The 20,763-nt window shown below is 37.6% G+C and overlaps 1 protein-coding gene across 9 annotated transcripts in view; it reads right to left on the bottom strand.

Annotated features, from left to right (window-relative positions):
- Nucleotides 1–20,763, bottom strand: part of CASK (calcium/calmodulin dependent serine protein kinase) — a 374,249-nt gene that overhangs the window by 42,883 nt on the left and 310,603 nt on the right. For all 9 annotated transcript variants that reach the window (XM_070366505.1, XM_070366507.1, XM_070366509.1 and 6 more), the window contains 4 exons: nt 17,979–18,167; nt 9,393–9,471; nt 1,899–1,984; nt 779–847 (listed from right to left, as the gene is read on the bottom strand). In XM_070366505.1, the coding sequence (XP_070222606.1) occupies nt 779–847; nt 1,899–1,984; nt 9,393–9,471; nt 17,979–18,167 (423 nt within the window). The remainder of the gene's footprint in view (nt 1–778; nt 848–1,898; nt 1,985–9,392; nt 9,472–17,978; nt 18,168–20,763) is intronic.

Below are 20,763 nucleotides of genomic sequence, written 5' to 3'. Positions count from 1 at the left end.
GAGCTTCAGACAAAAATATTCAAACTGAAGGTGCAATGACCGAAGGATGCCCTCACTTAGGCTGGCTCATATTTCCAAATATAAAAAGAATGATTTTTGAATCTCACTTGCTAACCAATAGCAAACTGAATAATATAGGCTGGGAAAGCTACAGTTTCTCAAGGATAAGCCTACTGTAAGAAAGGAGCTTGGGGTTTGTATTACTCTAGAACACTTACTTGTTTCCAAGTCAGATAACATTCCAATTTAAACAATTTCACAGAAGGTTGTAAAAACCTCTATTCCACTAATAACATCAGTTATCAATTCCTCATAGGCTTAAAATCCATCTAGAGACCTCTCAGAATTATTTGAATACCTCTATCTTAACAAGAAATAGACCACTTTTCAGATTCTTGGAAAGAAGAACTATCTAATGTGATTTCTTAACAAGGGAAGTAAATATACTTCCTGGAAACATTATTGCAATTATCATCTTTCATCCTCCCCCAGAGACTCATTCTTTATTAAACCTCTGTCATTATTTGGAGCTTCTCTCTATGTATTTTGCTTCGCTTCCAGCCTGCAGGAAGTTTAGGTGCTGAGGAGAACCCCGTGGAAGAGGGCTGAGTAGGTGGGTGGGACCTACTCTGTTCCGTTATCTTTGTTGTAAAATTGGTGTGCAGTGATCAACAGCACAGGCAGAAACAATTTCCCAGAAGAAGCCAAAACATTCAGCCATCAGCAGACAGTTAGTTAAGAACCCAGAGGAGATGGGGTGTTTCGTTAGAGCTATTACCTCACAGGATGATGACTGAGTGCGGTAACTTGGCACGATCTTGAAGGTGATACTCCCCCGCATTTCCCGCTGGAGGAAACAGAAAGGAGAGCTCTTTGAACAAACAAATGTTGCACACAACAACACGTAAGAAACCACTGAAAACGTTTCAGGGGTATTTAGTGCAAGCCAGCCGACAGCACAGGGGCCTAAAAACGAAACCGAGTTACAAAAGCAGGAACTGCTCACAGTAACACAGGAGGCTGCTCCTGGGAACAGCCCTGCAAAGTCAAGGCTGACTGCCCTGTTCACACAGCAATGGTGCAACAGACCTCTGACGGTGATCTTTTCATAGATGCGGAGACAACTCTAAGTGACATGCCTTTCGAAAGTGAATACAAGTTGAAATGGACTACAGAACAAGTAATTATGTAAGAATTATATTTGGGAGGCTACATGATGATGGTGTACTCCATAAAATCTGCTTTTTAGTTCATAATTTAGGCCTTAGTTTTGACTGTCAGTGACTCTGTGGTGCTTACTGTACCTTCAGTAGATATAAATAGCACAGGAGGCTGCTACACTGCGGTGGGAAGAAGGTGCAGGACCAGAGGTCTAAACATCTCCCTCTGCTCGCCAGGGCCTGTCATTCTGCAGCCCCCAGCCCGCCCCAATCCAAAGCCTAATTTGAACACCAATTTTGGATATATATGGTAAAAAATGGCCTGATCTACCATGAGTTTCCTTTTCCCTGCTCTATAGAGAAATCCCATATAGCTGGCTATGACTCAGCTACACAGGAAAGAGGTTTCTGACATTGCTGATGTCAGCAGAGTTGAGGTCAGTGAGAAACTAGTTCACAAGTATGCACAACTGCAAAGGTTTTCTTTAAACATCTGCTCACTAAGAACCAGGAGACAAAGGACTGAAAGGAGAATGTTCAAGCCCACACTGCTGAAAATGGGCAAAATGTTTCTAAGCTCTGCTGCATGTAACCATTTTTCTAGTTCTCAGTTTTTATGAATGTTGCACAAGACCACACAGATGATCGTACCAGATTACAAAAGAATACCCCTTATTTAATAAACAAATTAATGAACTGAAAGTTGATTTCAGAAAAAGTGACTTTCATTTGACTCACAAGCATTTTTTGCAGCTGTTCCACTGTTTGGTTGGCTACACTGATGCCATTGATTTCTCGAATTTCATCTCCGACATGAAGTGTACCTAAGAAATTACACAAAATTATAAACATGAAATGATATATACTTTTATAATAATAAAATCCAAAGTCAGCAAGGTAAGTAATTTTTAAAAATTAAGCTAAATACTAAAGGCTAATATTTCAGAACCAGGTATGAGTTAGGCTCATATAGTAAACTCGCCAAAACAGATACACCTAACTTATGGAGGACACAGTTTTGAAAGATGACTAAAAATCTGCTTATTTTTCTGAGAGACTCCTTATGTATATAGCTGTTTAAAACTATGACTTCCAGATGCAGCCTATCTGGGTTCATATCTCTGCTTCATCATGTATTAGCTTCCAGATCTTGGGTAACTTACTGAAAATTTACCTGAAAACTCATATTTATAAAATGGAGATGAAAATAGTATCTATCTGATAGGATTGTTGTGAGGATTAAATGAGTTTATTAGATGCAGAGGACTTAGAACTGTTCTTGGTGCATAGTGCCATTTAAGTATTTGCTGATATCATCATTATTATCTACCAAATATGATACAAAGGTTGTTGATTTTTCAAAGAATTGTGGTGATAATATCTGTATATCAATAAATTTATATTAGACATACTGAAACTTTTTAATAATAATTTGGTAGGCACTTCAGGGTTCTGTCACACTTCAACTAGAAAAAGTGAGAAACAATGGTTAAATAGTGTTACGTAAATTTTTGCTTTATTTATGAATTGCACACACGTTTAGTCATTGACCTGACTTCATTATGCAAAGCTCATGGTATCTTTAAGACATACACACTAAAATGCAGATAAAAAGCCTTGTATTTGCTTCAAAGTAATCCAGGGGCAGTAGGGCAAATACAGGTGAAATCAGTATGGTCATGAATTAACAATAATTCTACCTGGGTTATGGGTACGTAGGTGATCATCGCACTATTCTTTCCACTTTTCTCTACTTGAACTCACTGCACTATTCTCTCTAACCATGTTTGAAAGTTAACATAATTAAACATAAAACAAAAATTTGGGGACTTTTGTTTTCAATATGGTAGATTGCTGCTAAGTCGCTTCAGTCGTGTCCGACTCTGTGCGACCCCATAGACGGCAGCCCACCAGGCTCCCCCGTCTCTGGGATCCTCCAGGCAAGAACACTGGAGTGGGTTGCCATTTCCTTCTCCAGTGCATGAAAGTGAGAAGTGAAAGTGAAGTCGCTCAGTCGTGTCCAACTCCTAGCAACCCCATGGACTGCAGCCTACCAGGCTCCTCTGTCCATGGGATTTTCCAGGCAAGAGTACTGGAGTGGGGTACCATTGCCTTCGCCTCAATATGGTAGATTAGGCACTCACAAACTCTCTTACAACTATATCCCATGTAGGGCTCACCCCTTGAAGTGTTACTGGTCTTACAAAATGAATGTGAATCCCCAAGAATACTTCCCATTTCCATCCCCACTCTCCCTTCCACAGTTAAGAACCCAGTGAGCTGGATCCAGAGTGGTGGCAAAATCAAGATGGAATGAAACCAGTGGGAGGGGTAGATGCCATTGCCATACTGCTTCCTGGCTGCCTTCTGAGTCTTGGGCCAATAGCAAGTTAGAGAAGCTAAGCCCAGGATTCTGCAGGGAGCCAAGACTCAGTTCAGTGGCACTCTGTGGCAGCTGGTAAAACACAGAACAGACCACTTTTGGAGGAAAGTATTCCCAGTTTAGGCTCCCACGACTTCTACTAATTTGAGCAAGCAATAAGCTTATAATCAAAGATCACCAAACATACAATAAGGCAAACTATTATGTGAGTCATCAGAAAGAGAAGAAATAGATTTAGACCCTCAAGGAGGATAGATGCTGGAATGGTCAGATATAGACTACAGGAATACCTTGTTTTCTTGTGCTTTGCTTTACTGTGCCTCAAAGATAACCACGTTTTTTATAGATTGAAGGTTTGTGGCAACCCTGTGTTGAGCAAGTATATCTGTGCCATTTTTCCAACAGTGTTTGCTCACTTCCTGTCTCTGTATCACACTTTGGTAATTCTCACACTATTTCAAACTTTTTCATTATTATTATATTCATTATGGTGATCTGTGATGAGTGATCTCTGCTGTTCTGGGAGTGTTATGAACCGTGCTTATATAAGATGGCAAACAATTGATTGCTGAAATTGCACCAAAGGATTTAGAATATTACATAAACTTAGTTAATAAAGCAGTGGCAGGGTTTGAGAGGATTTACTCCTGTTTTGAATGAGGTTCTACCATGGGTAAAATGCTATCAAGCAGCAGTGCATGCTACAAAGAAACCACTTGTGAAAGGAAGAGTGGGTCAATGAGGCAAACTTCATTGTCTTAAGAAACTGCCACAGCCAACTCAGCCTTCGGCAACCACCACCCTGACCAATCAGCAGCCATCAACATCTAGACAATACCCTCCACCAGGAGCAAAGAATATGATTTGCTGAGGCTTAGATGATGGTTAGCATTTTTTTAGTAATAAAGTAATTTTAAATTAAAGTATATACATTTTAAAAGACATAATGCTACTGTACACTTAGTAGGTGATAAGTGAAGTCTCTCAGTCGTGTCTGACTCTTTGCGACCCCACGGATTGTAGCCCACCAGGCTCCTCCATCCATGGGATTCTCCAGGCAAGAATACTGGAGTGCGTTGCCATGTCCTTCTCCAGGGGATAGCATAGTACAAACATAAATTTTATGTGCACTGGTAAACAAAAAAATTCATGTGACTCGTTTTATTGCAGTGGTCTGAAACCAAGTCTGTAGTATCTCTAAGGTATGCCTGTATAAAATAGTTATATGTTAAAGAAAAAGAAAGAAAGGGACCTTTTTTGCAAGGATGAGCATGCAACAAGAGATTATCAGATGTGAACAGACAGATCTGAAAACAAAAATAAGAACAAGTGACTAGTACTTCTAGAAAGGAAAAATATAATCAGTAGCGTAAGTCAATGAATGGATGAGTTGAACAGGAGTTCAGATATGGCTGAAGAGTTTCAGCTAATTGGAAGACATAACCAAATAAATTAACTAGAATGCAGGTAAGAGAAATAAGGAGGTAAGGAAGATAGGAAACAAGAAATAAAACATGAAAAAGATATTAAGAGATATGGAGGGAATGTCTAACACACATCTACCTAGAGTTCAGAAGGAGATGATAGAGTGAATGTAGAGGCAATATTTTAAGAAATATGGTTGCAAATTTTCTTGAATGATGCAAACATGATCACACAGCTCCAGGAAGAATAATGTATCCCAAATAGGATAAATAAAAAGAAAGCCATGCCAGGAGGTAGTAAAAGTACAGAACATCGAAGACAAAGAGCTTATAAAGTCCAGGGAGAAAGGAGAGATCATCTACAAAGCAAGGACAATTGTAGTGACACCAGATTTCTCAAGATCAAACAACAGATGCCAAAAGAAACCGGAATGGTAACCATTAACCTAAAATTGTGCTCTCAGCAAAAGTAATCAAGATTGAGGTAGAAATGAAATATTTACAGATAATACCACCTGAAGGAGTTCATCAACAAGAGACTATCACTAAAGGAACTATAAAGGATACAGTTTAGGAAGAATGAAAAATGCTCACCAAAAAAAAAAAAAAAAAAAAAGAAAAATGCTCACCAAAGGGTGGTCTGCAATGCAAAAGGAATAATAAACAAATAAAATCGTAGACATTTATGTAAATTCAAACAACAATGGTCATGTATTTTAAGATAATTTCAAATTTGTGGATTTAAAATAGGACAGAATAAAAATGCTGGGCAAGAATAATATGTAAGTCAAGTAAGAAAGTGAAGTCGCTCAGTCGTGTCCGACTCTTTGCAACCCCATGGACTGAAGCCTACCAGCCTCCTCCATCTATGGGATTTTCCAGGCAACAGTACTAGAGTGGGTTGCCATTTCCTTCTCCAGGGGATCTTCCTGATCCGGGATCAAACCCCGATCTACCGCACTGCAGGTAGATGCTTTACCGTCTGAGCCACCAGGAAAGTGCATGTAAGTCAAGAATGGGATCTAACTTGATTCCAATGTCTTTGTATTCTTTGAGAGAATGGAATTAATATACTGTTTCCCTTTAGTGTGAAAGTGAAAAGTGAAAGTCGCTCAGTTGTGTCCGACTCTTTGTGACCCCATGGACTGTGGCCTGCTAGGCTCCCCTGTTCATGGGATTCTCCAGGCCAGAATACTGGAGTGGGTGTAGCTGTTCCCTTCTCCAGGGATTGAACCCAGGTCTCCCGCATAGCAGGTGTCTGTCTGAGTCATCGTATGTCAAGTTAAATATGTATGACAAGTTTTCAAGGTAACCACCTAAAAAGAGAAATAGAATGCTGAAAGTCTAAGCTACCAGGGCGGAATGAACAAACATGAAGAAAAACATCAGTTAAAATATGGAATAAATTAAAAAAAAACCCAAGATGATAGAAATCATTACTGAAATATTAATGGACTACATTAAATATTGATGGACTATCCTTGCCCATTAAAAGATAGCAATCATCAGAAAGTGAAAGTGACTCAGTCGTGTCCAACTCTTTGCGACCCCATGGACTGTACAGTCCATGTAATTCTCCAAGCCAGAATACTGGAGTGGGTAGCTTTTCCCTTCTCCAGGGGATCTTCCCAACCCAGGGATCTAACCCAGGTCTCCTGCATTGCAGGCGGATTTTTCGCAATCATCAGAGGGCACTACAAAATGAAAACCTCAGATTTAGAAATGTTTGTAAGACACACTCTACAGCACACAGGCACAGAATGGTTAGAAATAAAAGAAGAAGACATCCTAGCAAATAACTAAAATAAAGCTGGAATAATTACATTAAAATAAAATAAGTTTTAAGTAGAAGGTATAATAAGGATAGACATGGTTACCAGGCACTTCTATGCTCCTAATAAAACAGCCTTGAATATATACATCGAGAGATCTATAGATAGAAATAGAAAAACTCAACTGTGATAATTGGAATATTTCAATAATTATTGATAGGTCAAACAGAAAAAAAAATAGTCAATATATAGAATGTTTGAACAACAATTAACCTTAAGCAATCATATAGAGAACTCTGCATGTAACAGGAACAAAACAGTCTTCTTAGGTACAACATGGGCCATTTATAAAAATGACGAAAGGTCTATGCCATAAAGCAAATCTGACCAAACCTCAACAAAATGGTGTCATATAGACCGCATTCTCTGACTCCAGTGCAATTAACTTAGAAGTAAAACACAAAAAGATAGATAGGAAACCCTCTTAAATGTGGCACATAAAAACATCTCTAAATACCTTGTAGGGCAATGAAAAATATAATAATAGAGATGTTAAAAATACTTATAACTGAATTACAATAAAAATGCTTCATCTCAAAACTGGTAAGATACAGATAAAACAGTACTTCAAGAGGTAGAGTTTAATCTTAAATACATAGAGATGAAGAAAGACTGGAATAAATGAACCAAGTGTCAGATTTTAAAAGTTAAATAAAACCAATAGAAAGTAGAAGGAAGGAGGAAATAAAAAAATAGGTCATGAAAAAATAAAATAGGTAAGTTGATCAGGAGGAAAAAGACAAGGCACATATAAATGACCTTAGGAATAAACATGGGTACATAATTACAGAGACAGTAGAAACATTAATAAAAACGTAAGAGGACACTAAGAAGAAGCTTACTAGAATAATTTTAAAAATGTAAAAAATTTCAGGAAAATGTAATTTACCAAACTCACCCAAGATATAGAAAGCCTGACCAGCCTTATGAATGTTAAAGAAACTGACAGTGGTAACAAAAAAATATTCCTTAAAACAAAACAAAACATAAAACACCAGGCCTTGATTGTTTTATAGGCAAGTTCTACTAAACTTTCAGGCTACAAATCATTCCAATGTTATACAATATTCAGAGAACTTATGAAGAGAGTTTCTCCAAGTCATCTTTGAGGCCAAGGTAACTTTGAAACTAAAATCAGATAGAGAAACGTAGGAAAGGAAAATTAACCACAGGCCAGTCTCACTCACAAATGTGATCACAAAAATCGAAAACAAAATAATAGCACATAGAATCAAGCAGTACGTACCAAAAGATAATACACAATGAATACCCTGGGCTTATCTGAGAAATGCTGGGGAGGTTATCATTAGGAAATCTTTAAAAGTCATTCACCACATTAAGAGAAAAGAAAATAAATCATCTTAGCAGATGCAGAAGAAGCATTTGATAAAATTCAAACTCAGTCATAATTTAAATGTCCAGTAACTAAGAATATAAAAGAACTTCTTCAGCTCTAATAAAAAAGTATCTACTAAAAATCTATAGTAAACATTCTTCTTCGTGGGGAAACATTGGAAAGCTACCTCTTAAAAACAAGAATAGGACAAGGATACCCACTATACCACTTCTATTAAAGACAGCAGGGGCTAGCCAGTGTGGTAATAAAAGAAAAAGAAATTAAAGAAATAATGATGTAACTTTACTGAATGTATACTAAACTGTTAAAAATAATAAGCAAAAAATTCCTACAGGATTCTAAAACCAAGTATCTTTCTGTGTGAGTGCTATCCACTCATGAAACCTATAGACTGCACTGAAGGTAGCAGTAATGCCAGGCACCATCTGTGTACATAAGCAGTCATCTCCAAAGAGGACAAGAAAGCACTAAAAGGCTGATGGTGTTACCTCTTGCTCTCCAGGGTGAAGGAAAGAGGTGTTAAGCACATATACAACACGATCTCAAAGAAAGGAAGTCTAATTTTTGGACAGGAGAATCACTTTTGGATCAGGCTCTAAATACTAATACATATAACACAGTCGCTTCAAAGAGGAACCTAAACCTGCATGTCCAAATCTTATCCACTGGAGAGTTAACAGTAGCTCCACTTTCTCAAAAAATCATTTTTTGTCTACTTCAGTCCTTAGTGAATTCCCTTCTCAACTACATTTACTGTAGCAGGTATTAAGAACTTAATTACGGATTTGATCTTTCTTATTTTACCACTGAAATATTATATTGTTATTTATCAAACTCTGATTTCCTAATTTATAAATAGTATATCTCATTCCTGAATGAATTATAGTAGTCAACTGTCATTTAACTTTGCAAATATATATACATATATCTTATATCCCATGGTAGATGTCTTCCATATATCCTGGGACCCATATGATACTTCAGTTTATCTCCCATGGCCTCTAATAAGTCACTAAAGAGTGACTCAGAGATGCTCCAGCAACAGAACTGTATAGTATAACTGAAGCATGTGGAGATGAATACAAGTGAGTGGAGGCCAACAATGATTAAAACCAAAGACAGATAAATCATTTGTATAAACCATCAATCAAACTGATTTTTTATATGGATCATAAAACACTATACTATATGAAAAAAAACTAAGATAGGAAAGAAAGAATTATATATGGAACTTACCTTGCCTGTGAATCATGCCCCCATGCATGATTCTTGCAACGATACAGTGATTTAGTTCATTCATTTTTAAAGTGATTCCCTGTAAAAAGTTAAGCAAAAATAGAATTACTATGACAGGGCATTCTTTTTATGTCTGTGATTATGCTGTAGATAACCTTAACTACAAAAGTAGGAAAACATTAAAGAAAATATGGAAAATGGAGGAAAAAACTCTACTATGCCATGACAGAAATATTAATTTTGCTATTTTGGTTACTCTCACAATAGCATACATATATTTTATATAATGCTTTTTAATCTTATAAGTATTTTCCATGTTGCTAATTCTCCACTTGGTCATGATGTATTTTTCTTTTTTGAGGTATGGATTTGTTTAGAATTTGTGCATCTAAGTACCTGGTTACTGGTCTGTAGTTTTCTTTACTTGCAAAATCAGACAATGTCTGATTTTGGTATCAGGGTAATGCTAGTAGCTATTATACCTCTTCTTCCTCCTTTTCATCAAAAATAGTAAGTTGGGAAGAATTCTTTTCTTTTCAATGTTTTGGGAGGAGTCTGTGTACAATTGGTACTGTTTCTTTATTATATGTTTGGTAGAATTTACCAGTAAAGCCACCTTGGCCTGGAGTTTTCTTTGAGGGATTTTTTAAAAGACTAACTTCAATTTTTAAATAGTATAGGGCAATTCAGTTTATTCCAAAGTGAGTTTTGGTAGTTTGTCTCCCCCAAAATGTGTCTATTTAATTTGGGTTGTTTAATTTATTGACATAAAGTTGTTTACCATATTTCCTTATTATTCTTTTTATATCTGTAGGATCTATAGTAATGTTACTTCTCTTATGCATGATATTGGTAATTAGTGTCTTCACCCCCACACCTGATTGATCTGATCTTGTCAAAGGAAAGGCTTGTTTTATTGATTTTTAAAATTGTTTCACTTTCTTAAAGTGAAACAATTGATTTTTTAAATTGTTTCCACTTTGATCTTTATTATTTCTTTTCTTTTACTCACTTTGGGTTTAATTTGCTTTTTTGGTTCTAGTTTCTTTAGGTGGAAGGTGAGGTCATTGTTTTAAGATATTTCTTTTTTTTTTTTAAGACTGGTATTTAGTGCTACACTTTTCTCCCTAAGTACTATTTTAGCATATTCTACAAGTTCTGGTGTGTTGTGATTTCATTTTCATTCACTTCAAAATACTTTAAAATTTCTCTTTTGATTTCTTCTTTCATCCATGGGTTATTTGGAATTGTATAATTTAGTTTTCAAGTGCTTGGGGATTTTTCCTGACATCTTTCTGTTATTCATTTCTAATTTAATTCCACTGTGGCCTGAGAATATACTTTGATATTAATATAGTCATTTCAGCTTCCTTTTATTAATGTCATCATAGTATATCTTTTTCCAGTCTTTTCCTTTAAAATGATTTGTTTTCATTTATAAAGCATTTCTTATGGGCAATATATAATTTGGTCTTGCTTCCCTCCTATACCCCAATCTGACAATCTCTACTTTTTAATTTGGGAGAATTTAGACAATTTATATTTCATATGATTACCGATTACTGATGAATATATCTTCTTGCTATTTGATTTTTATTTGTCCCATCTCTCCCATGCTCCCCTTTTCTGCATTCTTTTGGATTAGTTCATTTATTTTCATTCTATTTTCCCCTCCTGTTTTATTAGCTATAATTGTTCTGTTGTTTTAGTGGTTGCTTTAGGGTTTATAGCATACATCTTTAACTTACCAGTCTACCTTCAAGTGATATTATACCATGTGAAATGTATTATAAGAATCTTATAACAGTATACTTCCACTTCCTTCCTCCTGACTTTTGTGCTGTTATATATTTTACTTTTACATGTTAAAAAATCCCAAACTCATTGCTACTATTTTTGTTTAGACTTCCATTTACCTTTCAGAGAGATTTAAATGATAAGGATATCCTTTAACATTTATTACACTGTAAGTCTATCAAATTCTTTCAGTTTTGTTAAGTCTGAAAATGTCTTTATTTTGCCTTTTTTTAATTAGTGTTTTTTAAAATACTATTTTATCTTTTGAATTAATTTTTATTAGAGTATAGTTGCTTTACAATGTTGTATTAGTTTCTTGCTGTACAACAAAGTAAATCATATATATATATATATAATATACATATCATATACATATATCCACTCTTTTTAAGACTTCCTTCCTATTTAGGTCACCACAGAGCATCAAGTAGAGTTCCTTGTGCTAAATGGTAGGTTCTCATTAATTATTTTATACATATTAGTGTACCTATGTCAGTTCCAATTTCCCAATTTGTCCCACCCCTGCTCTCCCCCTTGGTAACCATAAGTTTGTTCTCTACAAATGTGACTCTGTTTCTGCTTTGCTAGTAAGTTCATCTCTACCATTTTTCTAGACTCCACATATAAGTGATACTATATTTGTTTTTCTCTGACTTCACTCTGTATGACAATCTCTAGGTCCATCCACATCTCTGCAAATGGCACCATTTCATTCCTTTTTATGGGTGAATAATATCCCAAAATTCCAACAATATTCCACTACACACACACACACACACACTGTATATCACATCTTCTTTATCCATTCCTCTGTTGATGGACATTTACGTTGCTTCCATGACTTGGCTATTGTAAATAGTGCTACAATGAACACTGGGGTGCATGCATCTTTTCAAATTATGGTTTTCTCCAGATCTAGGAGTGGGATTGCTGGGTCATATGGTAGCTCTATATTTTAGTTTTTTTTGGAACCTCCATACTGTTCTATATAGTTTGCCTTTATTTTATGATAGATAATTATACTGGGTTTAGAATTCTAAGTTGAGAGGTTTTTTTCCCCCCAGTACTTTAAAATTATTGTTTTCTTGATTATACTTTCTCATAAGAGATCTGATACCACTCTTATCTTTGTCCCCCTGTATGTAACATTTCCTTTTTATCTCTGTTTTTAAGATCTTCCTGTTTATCACAGGTTCTAAGCAGTTTGATTATGATGTACTTTGGTGTTGTTTTCTTCATGTGTCTTGTGCTTGGGGTTCACTGTGGTTCTTGTATCTGCAGATTTATAGTTTTCATCAAATTTGGAATGTTTTCAGCCATTATTTCTTCAAAAACACTTTGTTTCTTCCTCACCCTCTTCTCCCTCATAGATTCCAATGAACCAAGTATTAGTTTGCTTGAAATTGTGCCACAGCTCAGTGATATTCTTTTCATTTCTCAAAATTCTTTTTTCTTTCTGTGTTTTGTTTTGGGTAGTTTCTATTGCTATGTCTTTTGAGTTCATGAATCTATTCTTCTGAAATGTCTAAACTGCCATTAATCCCATAGTGCAATTTTCCTGCTAATTCAAATAGTGCTGTCAGTTATTTTTTTATTTCTATATTCTTAAGCTTTGTCCTGGGATGTAGTTCAGTTATTTGGAAAGAGTGATCCTTTGGGCCTTGCTTTCAGGATTTGTTAAGGCGGGTCTGGAGCAATTCTCTGTCTAGGGCTAATAATTCCTCATTACTGAGGCAAGACCTTCCTAAGCACTCTACACAACGCCCCTTGAATTGGTTTTTCTAGTCTGGGAGGTGGGGACAGACAGTGAGTGTTGGGCACTGTTCCCTCTCATCCTTTTTGGATGGCCTTTCCTTGGCTCTGAGTAGGTTCCTGTCATAAACGTGCAGATCATTATTCAGATAAATACACGAGGGGGACCCTCTAGAGTTTTGTCTCTGTGCAGCTCTCTCCACTTCAGCACTCTGTCCTATGAATGTTATTGCTTTGGTCTTCCCAGGCCCTCAGCTCTGTGTCCTCAGGGAGTCTGATCTGCCTCAGTTCCCCTTCACCATGCTGTGGCCTGGAAACTCTCTCATGTCAGTAAGGTGGGACGATCACTGGGCTTGTTTGCTTCCTGTTTCTTAGGGATCACTGTTCTTTGCTGCCAGATGCCCAATATCTTGAAAACAGTTCTTTTATCGTTGTGTGTGTTCTTTTTGTTGTTGTTGTTGTTTCAGGTGAGAAAGTAAATCTGTTCGCTGTTATTCCACCTTGGTTGGAAGTGGAACCTCTGTATACTTAATGCCAGAATACTATTCTATGGAATAGATGACAACTTTTTGTTTTTAATTACAAGCCTTCTGGACTGGTCTTAAAAAATATTTATTTATTTCTTGGCTGTGCTGGGTCTTCATTGCCACAGGCAGGCTTTCTCTAGCTGTGGCGAGTGGGGATGAGACTTTAGATGTGGTGTGTGGGCTTCTCATTGCGGTGGCTTCTCTTATTGTGCAGCGCAGGCTTTACAGTGTGGGGCTTCAGCAGTTGTGGCTCGCGGGCTCTCGAGTGCGGGCTCAGTAGTTGGGTGCATGGACTTAGTTGCCCCATGGCGTGTGGAATATTCCTGGATCAGGGATCAAACCCATGTCCCCTGCATTGGCAGGCAGATTCCCAACCACTGGACCACTGGGGAAGTCCGATTACAACTCTTACTTTCCAGTTATTCACCATTATAAGACAAGCTTTCATAAACATATCTTTGTACTAGACTTGGTTGTTTCTAAGAATCACATGGAGACCTTTTAGATAATACTGATTTCTAATTTCACTCTTTTGATTAGTCTGGAATAGAGCCCAGATCTATATTTTTAACAAGCTCCCTCAGTGAAAACTGATCTTGAATTTGAGATGATTGGGGGTAGCAGGACTCTGTCTTATTTTCTTCACCGGAAAATAACAGTTAGAAAGTTCCATGAAAATATTTGAGACTTTATAATCTAGACCCTACCTGAATTTGTACAATTCTACAACATATAACTTTGCACAGTTCCTATTTTGTGGTTCTTAGAAATGGTAAGCAAGCAATTAAAAATAAACTGGTTTCCCAAATGTTTCTAGTCCCACATTCAACTGTACTGCTCAAGTTTCATTTCCAACTTGTACATTCAATCAGCACATATGGTTACCAAGAGAGGTGCTCCTGGAAAAATGCTGTAAATTAATGTGTAAGTCAAATCTAATTTCATAAGGGAAATGACAGTACAATGAGGATTCCATTCTTGAAATTGCCGAATTAGCATATTCATTCAACCAATATTACTGTGAACCTGTTATATGGCAGATACTCTGCTAGGCATGGAAGTGAATGAGACAGACAAAAAAAAGTAGGTAGCCCTATGGAAACTGAGCTCCAGGAAGGGGCAATGTCTTGTCCACCACTACGTCACTGGCATGCAGTCATCTGCACATCGTTGTTGTTCAGCCGCTCAGTCATCTCTGACTCTTTGCAACCTCTTTGTCTCCTCTCACGGCTAGGGAAAGTTCACCTCAAATCAACCAAAGTTAATATTTATTATTTTGTCTGCTTCAAACGTTTCTCTGCAGAGAAGAACTGACTCATGTTTTCTCTGTTCACAAGTTCCCAAATTCCAGGGAAAGGCTTGGCCCAGCTACTGCTGAACCTAGCCCAGCTTGCTATAAACTCCTGGCTTTTCCTTGTTTACATAAGCCTCTTCCCAATTGTCTACACTATTTGAAGTTCAGTGTTTAACACATGCAACTATGGGAGTTTCCCAATCAACAGAGAAATAATTCAAAGTGTGATGTTAAAAATGGGAAAACAAGGGTGTAATGTGAATATATCACCCTTGGGGGATGGACCTAGCATACCTAATTGGATATATTTTAGAAGGTCCAAAAAGCAAAAGAAATCAGACAAGTATATGCTGCATGATACTATAATGTTTTTTAACAGGACAAAGAAGCAAATGAAGTTGTATTAAATGTAAAACTATAGAAAACTATATTCCTGAAAATATATTTCAGATAAAATAATTTCCATTTTTATGGCAACCAATTAAAGGGAGAAGAACTACACACCTTCACTAGGATCATAGAAGATGGAAGAGAGAAGGGCTTCTTTAAGGAGACTTTTGGGGAAGACTCAAGGCTATTTTACGCTTGCTGAAAAGTGTAATTCAGGGGTACAGATTTATGCTTTCACTCAGTCTATGTTTCTAATGTAGTTAATCTTCATATGGAACATCAAGCAACTGTCATTGAATTGCTTTAGAACGTGACGATCACAAGACACTTCTGGGCCTCCTCCTCCTTTTTTTTTTTAAAGTCTTTATTGAATCCATTACAATATTGCTCCTGTTTTATGTTTTGTTTTTTTTGGCCATGAGGCATGTGGGATCCCAGCTCCCAGACCAGGGATCGAACCTGCACCCTTTCTATTAGAAGGCGAAGACTTAACCACTGGACCACCAGGGAAATCCCTGGGCCTTTCTTGTGGTGCCTTCCACTTTCCTATCTACTCTGATTGGCTGAACATCACCTCTTCTCGTGCTTCTCTGACACAGTCTTTCCTCCCCTATAGTTCTGTCATAATCACACCTGTTAAACAAACTGTGCTAAAGTGCATATCTACTTGTTTAATGTAGGGGGCCCTGGGACTTTCCTGGTGGTCCAGTGGTTAAGTCTCTGTGCCTCCTGGGTATGGGGGACAGGTTCTGTCCTTGGCTGGGGAACTAACAGCCTGCATGCTGCACAGTGTGGCCAAAAAAAGAGTAGGTAGCCCTATGGAAACTGAGCTCCAGGAAAGGGCAATGTCTTGTCTGCCACTACATCACTGGCATGCAGTCATCTGCACATTGTTGGTCAGCCGCTCAGTCTTCTCTGACTCTTTGCAACCCCATGGACTGCAGCACACCAGGCTTGCCTGTCCTTCACTATCTCACAGAGTTTGCTCAAACTCATGTCCATTGAATTGATGATGCCATCCAATCATCTCATTCTCTGCCACACCCTTCTCCTCCTGCTCTCAATCTTTCCCAGCACCAGGGTCTTTTCTGCACATAGTGGGTACTTAAAAACATTTGCTAAATGAGTGAATGAATATATGAAATGAATGAAGGAAGTGTTAGACTTTGAGAGCTGGGTAGGATCTGGGTAGGTAGAAATCAAGCACACTTTTGATCATACTTGCTAAGAAAAGTATGAGCAAAACGAGGTCTCCACCGACATGAAGTGATTTGCCTGAGGGACCCAAAGCTGCTACTGCCTGGGCTGTTAAGTCAAAGAGTTGCTTGGTGAGCACCAGAGGGGTGAGGTGACTTCATGTCCCATGTCTGCTGTAAGTGCTGAGATAATACAGTCTAACTGGCAAAGAACAGTAAGTGAGAATTACAACCTGAATGTCTAGGGTTGAGGGCTTTCTGGAAACTGCCATCATAGGATCACTGCTCTGTAATTCTTCCTTTAACCTGGAAAGCAACTGGGCAACATTCTTAAGTAATCTGTTTTCCTATATCCCAGGATCCCTTTTCTATGTTCTGAGGAGCAGATACGAATACATACGTTTGAATGTTTTCCTTTTTCCTAAAGAAATCATTCCTCCTAAAAACTGGAACTCTCCCAATATTCCCTGTCTCAGTGGGTAGCATCACTGTTCACCTGGCTGTGAAAAACCTAAAGCTTAAGGTCACACTAGACACTTGTGTCTGCCTCAGTCCCCATCAACAATCCATTCTCAAGGTCTCCTGAATTACTCTCTTATTGAATCTATTCCCTTCTTTCCACTCGACATCCATCCCTGTAGTTCAGAGCTCCATCATCTCTCCCATGTATTACTGCAGTTACAGTCTCTTAACTGGTCTCCCCCTAGCCACTCTTGTCCCCCTCTAATCCATCTTCCAGAGTGCTTATTTCTAAAATGAAAATCTGATTTTATCTCCCTGCTTAAAACTCTTTAATAGCCTCTCACTATTTTTAAAATAGATAACAAAATCAATACTTATGAGGCCCTCTTCTGACACACATCTTGTTTTCTACAGTCCAGCTGTGGTGCCTTCTTTCCATTTTGAAACTGGGCTAAGAGACTTTTCACTAGCAGGTTTCTGCATATGCTACTTGGTTTGGCTGGATGGTCTCCCCTCTCACTGCCCCCTCTGTGCAGTTAACATCAAGGAGCCTTTCCTTGATCTTCCCAGTCTATGAAAATTCTATGAGGATGAAGCAGGGTTTAGCATCAGTTCTATTCCAATGCTACACCTAAGAACTGAGAAGGTGAATTCATACTAAACAGGTAGGTGTTAATGGAAGGAACTTTAACAATGGCACTCGATTCTTTGAATGTCTTCCCAATTAGTCTTCCTCTAATTTTGTTGAGGGCAAAAGATCTGGACACCACTCGACTTGTAAAAGGAACTTTAGACGTTCACCTTTTCAACACCAATTCCAGTATTTCACATTGGACCCTGTCCCTGCTATCCCAGAGGTCTTTACACGCTAGACTAATATATTAGGTCTGTCTTTTCTTTGTTGATGTTGAAGAGCAACTGTGAAAGGAGAGGTGAGAAGGAAAGCCAACATACCTTAGGCACGGTGTCAGGCAGGACAATTTTAGGTGGGGGTAGTGGGGGCGGGGGTATGGTGGTGGCCTTGAAATGAGGATCTGGAAACTGATTTCTTGAAAACTCTCCACACCCTCCTTTCCTCCCCACCTCTAGTAGTATAGGTTGAAGGTAGGTGCTCGAACTCATGCTGGGATTTTATGAGAATACAGGAGATTTTTTTTCCCCTACTTACCATTGGTTCATCTGTGTTCTTTTGGAACTGGACCAGGCGAACTCTGGTCACGTTCTCCATATCCATGTCTCCGTTTGCACTTTCTGGAGAATCACCATTTAAATAGGGAGAAGTGGGAGGAGGTGTAACCCTCAATGCTTCATCACTGTAAACTTCATGAGCCACTACATCGTGAGTCTGAAGTAAGGCCTGATATTTTATGAGGGAAATAAAATATTAATAATAGAACTGTTTCAGTAGGAGTCTATTACATAAACACATAAAATTATTCTTTGCCTCTCAAAGGTATCTCTCATCTAAAGAGAATTCACAGCACATTACACCTAGATAGAGCCATGCCATAATTTCTCTCTGACACGTAATCATGACAGATGCAGCTTCCCAGGTGGCCCTAGTGGTGAAGAACCCGCTTGCCAAAGCAGGAGACATAAGAGGCAGGGATTCGTTTTCTGGATCGAGAAGATGCCCTGGAGGAGAGCATGGCAATCCGCTCTCGTATTCTTGCCTGGAGAATCCTAAAGACAGAGCAGCCTGGCGGGCCACAGTCTCTTGGGTCGTCAAGAGTTGGACATGACTGAAGCAGCTGAGCATGCACAATCATGATAGATGGAGTTTTAAAAATGAAGGAACAAATGAAAGAATGGGTGAGCCAATCAATGAATGGATGTGTTTGTTCATTATCTGGGTAAGAGGTGTTGTCTGATGCTCTAAAAAATTGTCCAACTAACTTGCTCAATTAAAGGCTGACATAACACAATTTGAAATAATTGAGCAGAAAGAATCTTTTGTACATAGAGCTGGCAAATTTGTGCTGGGGCTTAAAATGAAAACAAATTTAAAAATAAACAGTGCAATAATTGGTGCCTTGAGCAAATATCCTTTACCAGTGGTATTAACAATAACTGCTACATAATGCAAAGGATAATTTATAATGTATGACTTAGTGAAAGAAAAAAAACCACACACAAACATATCTGAAAAAATGTAATTTCCCCAAATATCACATGATATGGAGCTCAAAATCTTAAACCTAGTTACTGTTTTTGCTCATTTCTACTTTTTGGAGCACTAAACAAAAAATCAGCTGACAGTTATTATCATGACTTCTTTTTGCAAAGCCCATTAACAAAGAAAAAGTGATTTCTTTGTGTTGATATCTTCGTATGTCCTCGTGGTGAAACTGGGTAACAAATATCATTTTGTTTCCCTGAAAAGGCTATTCTTCCACTTACTGTACATTTCATGCCATCATAAGAAAGTTTTTAATAAGAATAAATATTTTAACATTTCTACTTCAAAGAGAATTTTACAGCTGAGATCAACATATTTGGCACTTTATATATTGTATTTTCTTGTGAGCTAACTATAAATTCAGTTCTTTTTTAATCTGTGATCTGTAGGGTAATGAAATATCTGAGATAATGAAACATAATTAAAATTGCCTTAACAGCATAACCTGTAACATCTCAAGTTATTTAATTAAAAGATTTACCAAAGTCATGACTCGGCTATTTTCACTTTTCAGTTATATATACGAGGCAAAAATAAGGTAACAATGTGGTAAAATCATAAAGATGATGGCGTTGATTAGTCATCAATAGAGCGTATGCTCTGTTCAATACCCATCTGAATTTATAATAGAAATGGCAGATATTTGCAAGATCTCAGAGGGCTGGTATAGGCACTGAGGGGCAGTAAGTAGCACAGCTTGAAAGCCAGCCTCCACAATGGCCCTGGGGACCTGGGCTTCCTGACCTGTGTCCTGGCTACACCCAACATGAGTACCCCTGGCCAAAGTGGTGGTGGCTGTGCTATGTGGGGAAATCCTTCTTTGGCTGGTTTAATTATAGCCTCTTTAGAGACTAAGATTTAAGGCAGAAAGCAAAAATTAATTATAGGTGAACTGAAAAACTTCGTCTGTTAAAATTAGGTTCAATGTATTAATTATGGGGCTTCCCAGGTGGCGCTTGTGGTAAAGAACCCGCCTGCCAATGTAAGAGACATAAGAGATGCGGGTTCTATCCCTGGGTTGGGAAGATCCCCTGGAGGAGGGAATGGCTACCCACTCCAGTATTCTTGCTTGGAGAATTCCATGAACAGAGGAGTATGGCGGGCTACAGTCCATAGAGTTGCAAAGAGTTGGATACGACTGAAGCAACTTAGGACGCATGCATTAATTATAGATGTGTTTTCTATAAACAGTGAATTTTTAAAAATATGCTTTGTATGACTGGAGGATATATGCCCAGGTAAACAGAGAACCAAGTTTCATTAGGAAAATGTCAATTACATGGGTTGGAGAAAGTGTTTATACTGTTTTTTGCAAATGGTTTCTATCCATCCTTTTAAATTATATAAGCAAACACTTGTATTAATGTTTTATGTATAAGGAAGGATAAGGCCACAATCACAAAAATACCAAAATTGAACCATAAGAGAAAAATCCTTAAATTATATCACCAAATGAGGTCATACTTGATACTAACTTTTATTTGCTACTATAAAAGACTGCTACCACAAAATGAAACTTTTATCCAACACATACACAAACAAAAATAAGGGGCCACTTACAGATTGTTAAAAAAGTCATTAAAAGAGTATGCCAAATAAAAAATAGAGTTTGAATATTTTTTTTCAAGTATGTTATGTGGTGATTCAACAATTGTTACTAAGCTGAAATAGCTATTATATTTAATTACATAAGAAGAATCATGAAAAAGGAAAAAAACAATTTTTTGTTTTGTATGTAAAAGGGACATGGACAAGACAACTAAGAACTTCAGAC

The sequence above is a fragment of the Bos mutus genome, chromosome X (assembly GCF_027580195.1).
Source record: "Bos mutus isolate GX-2022 chromosome X, NWIPB_WYAK_1.1, whole genome shotgun sequence".
NCBI classification, from domain to species: domain Eukaryota; kingdom Metazoa; phylum Chordata; class Mammalia; order Artiodactyla; family Bovidae; genus Bos; species Bos mutus.
This window is presented reverse-complemented; position numbering and strand designations above follow the sequence as displayed.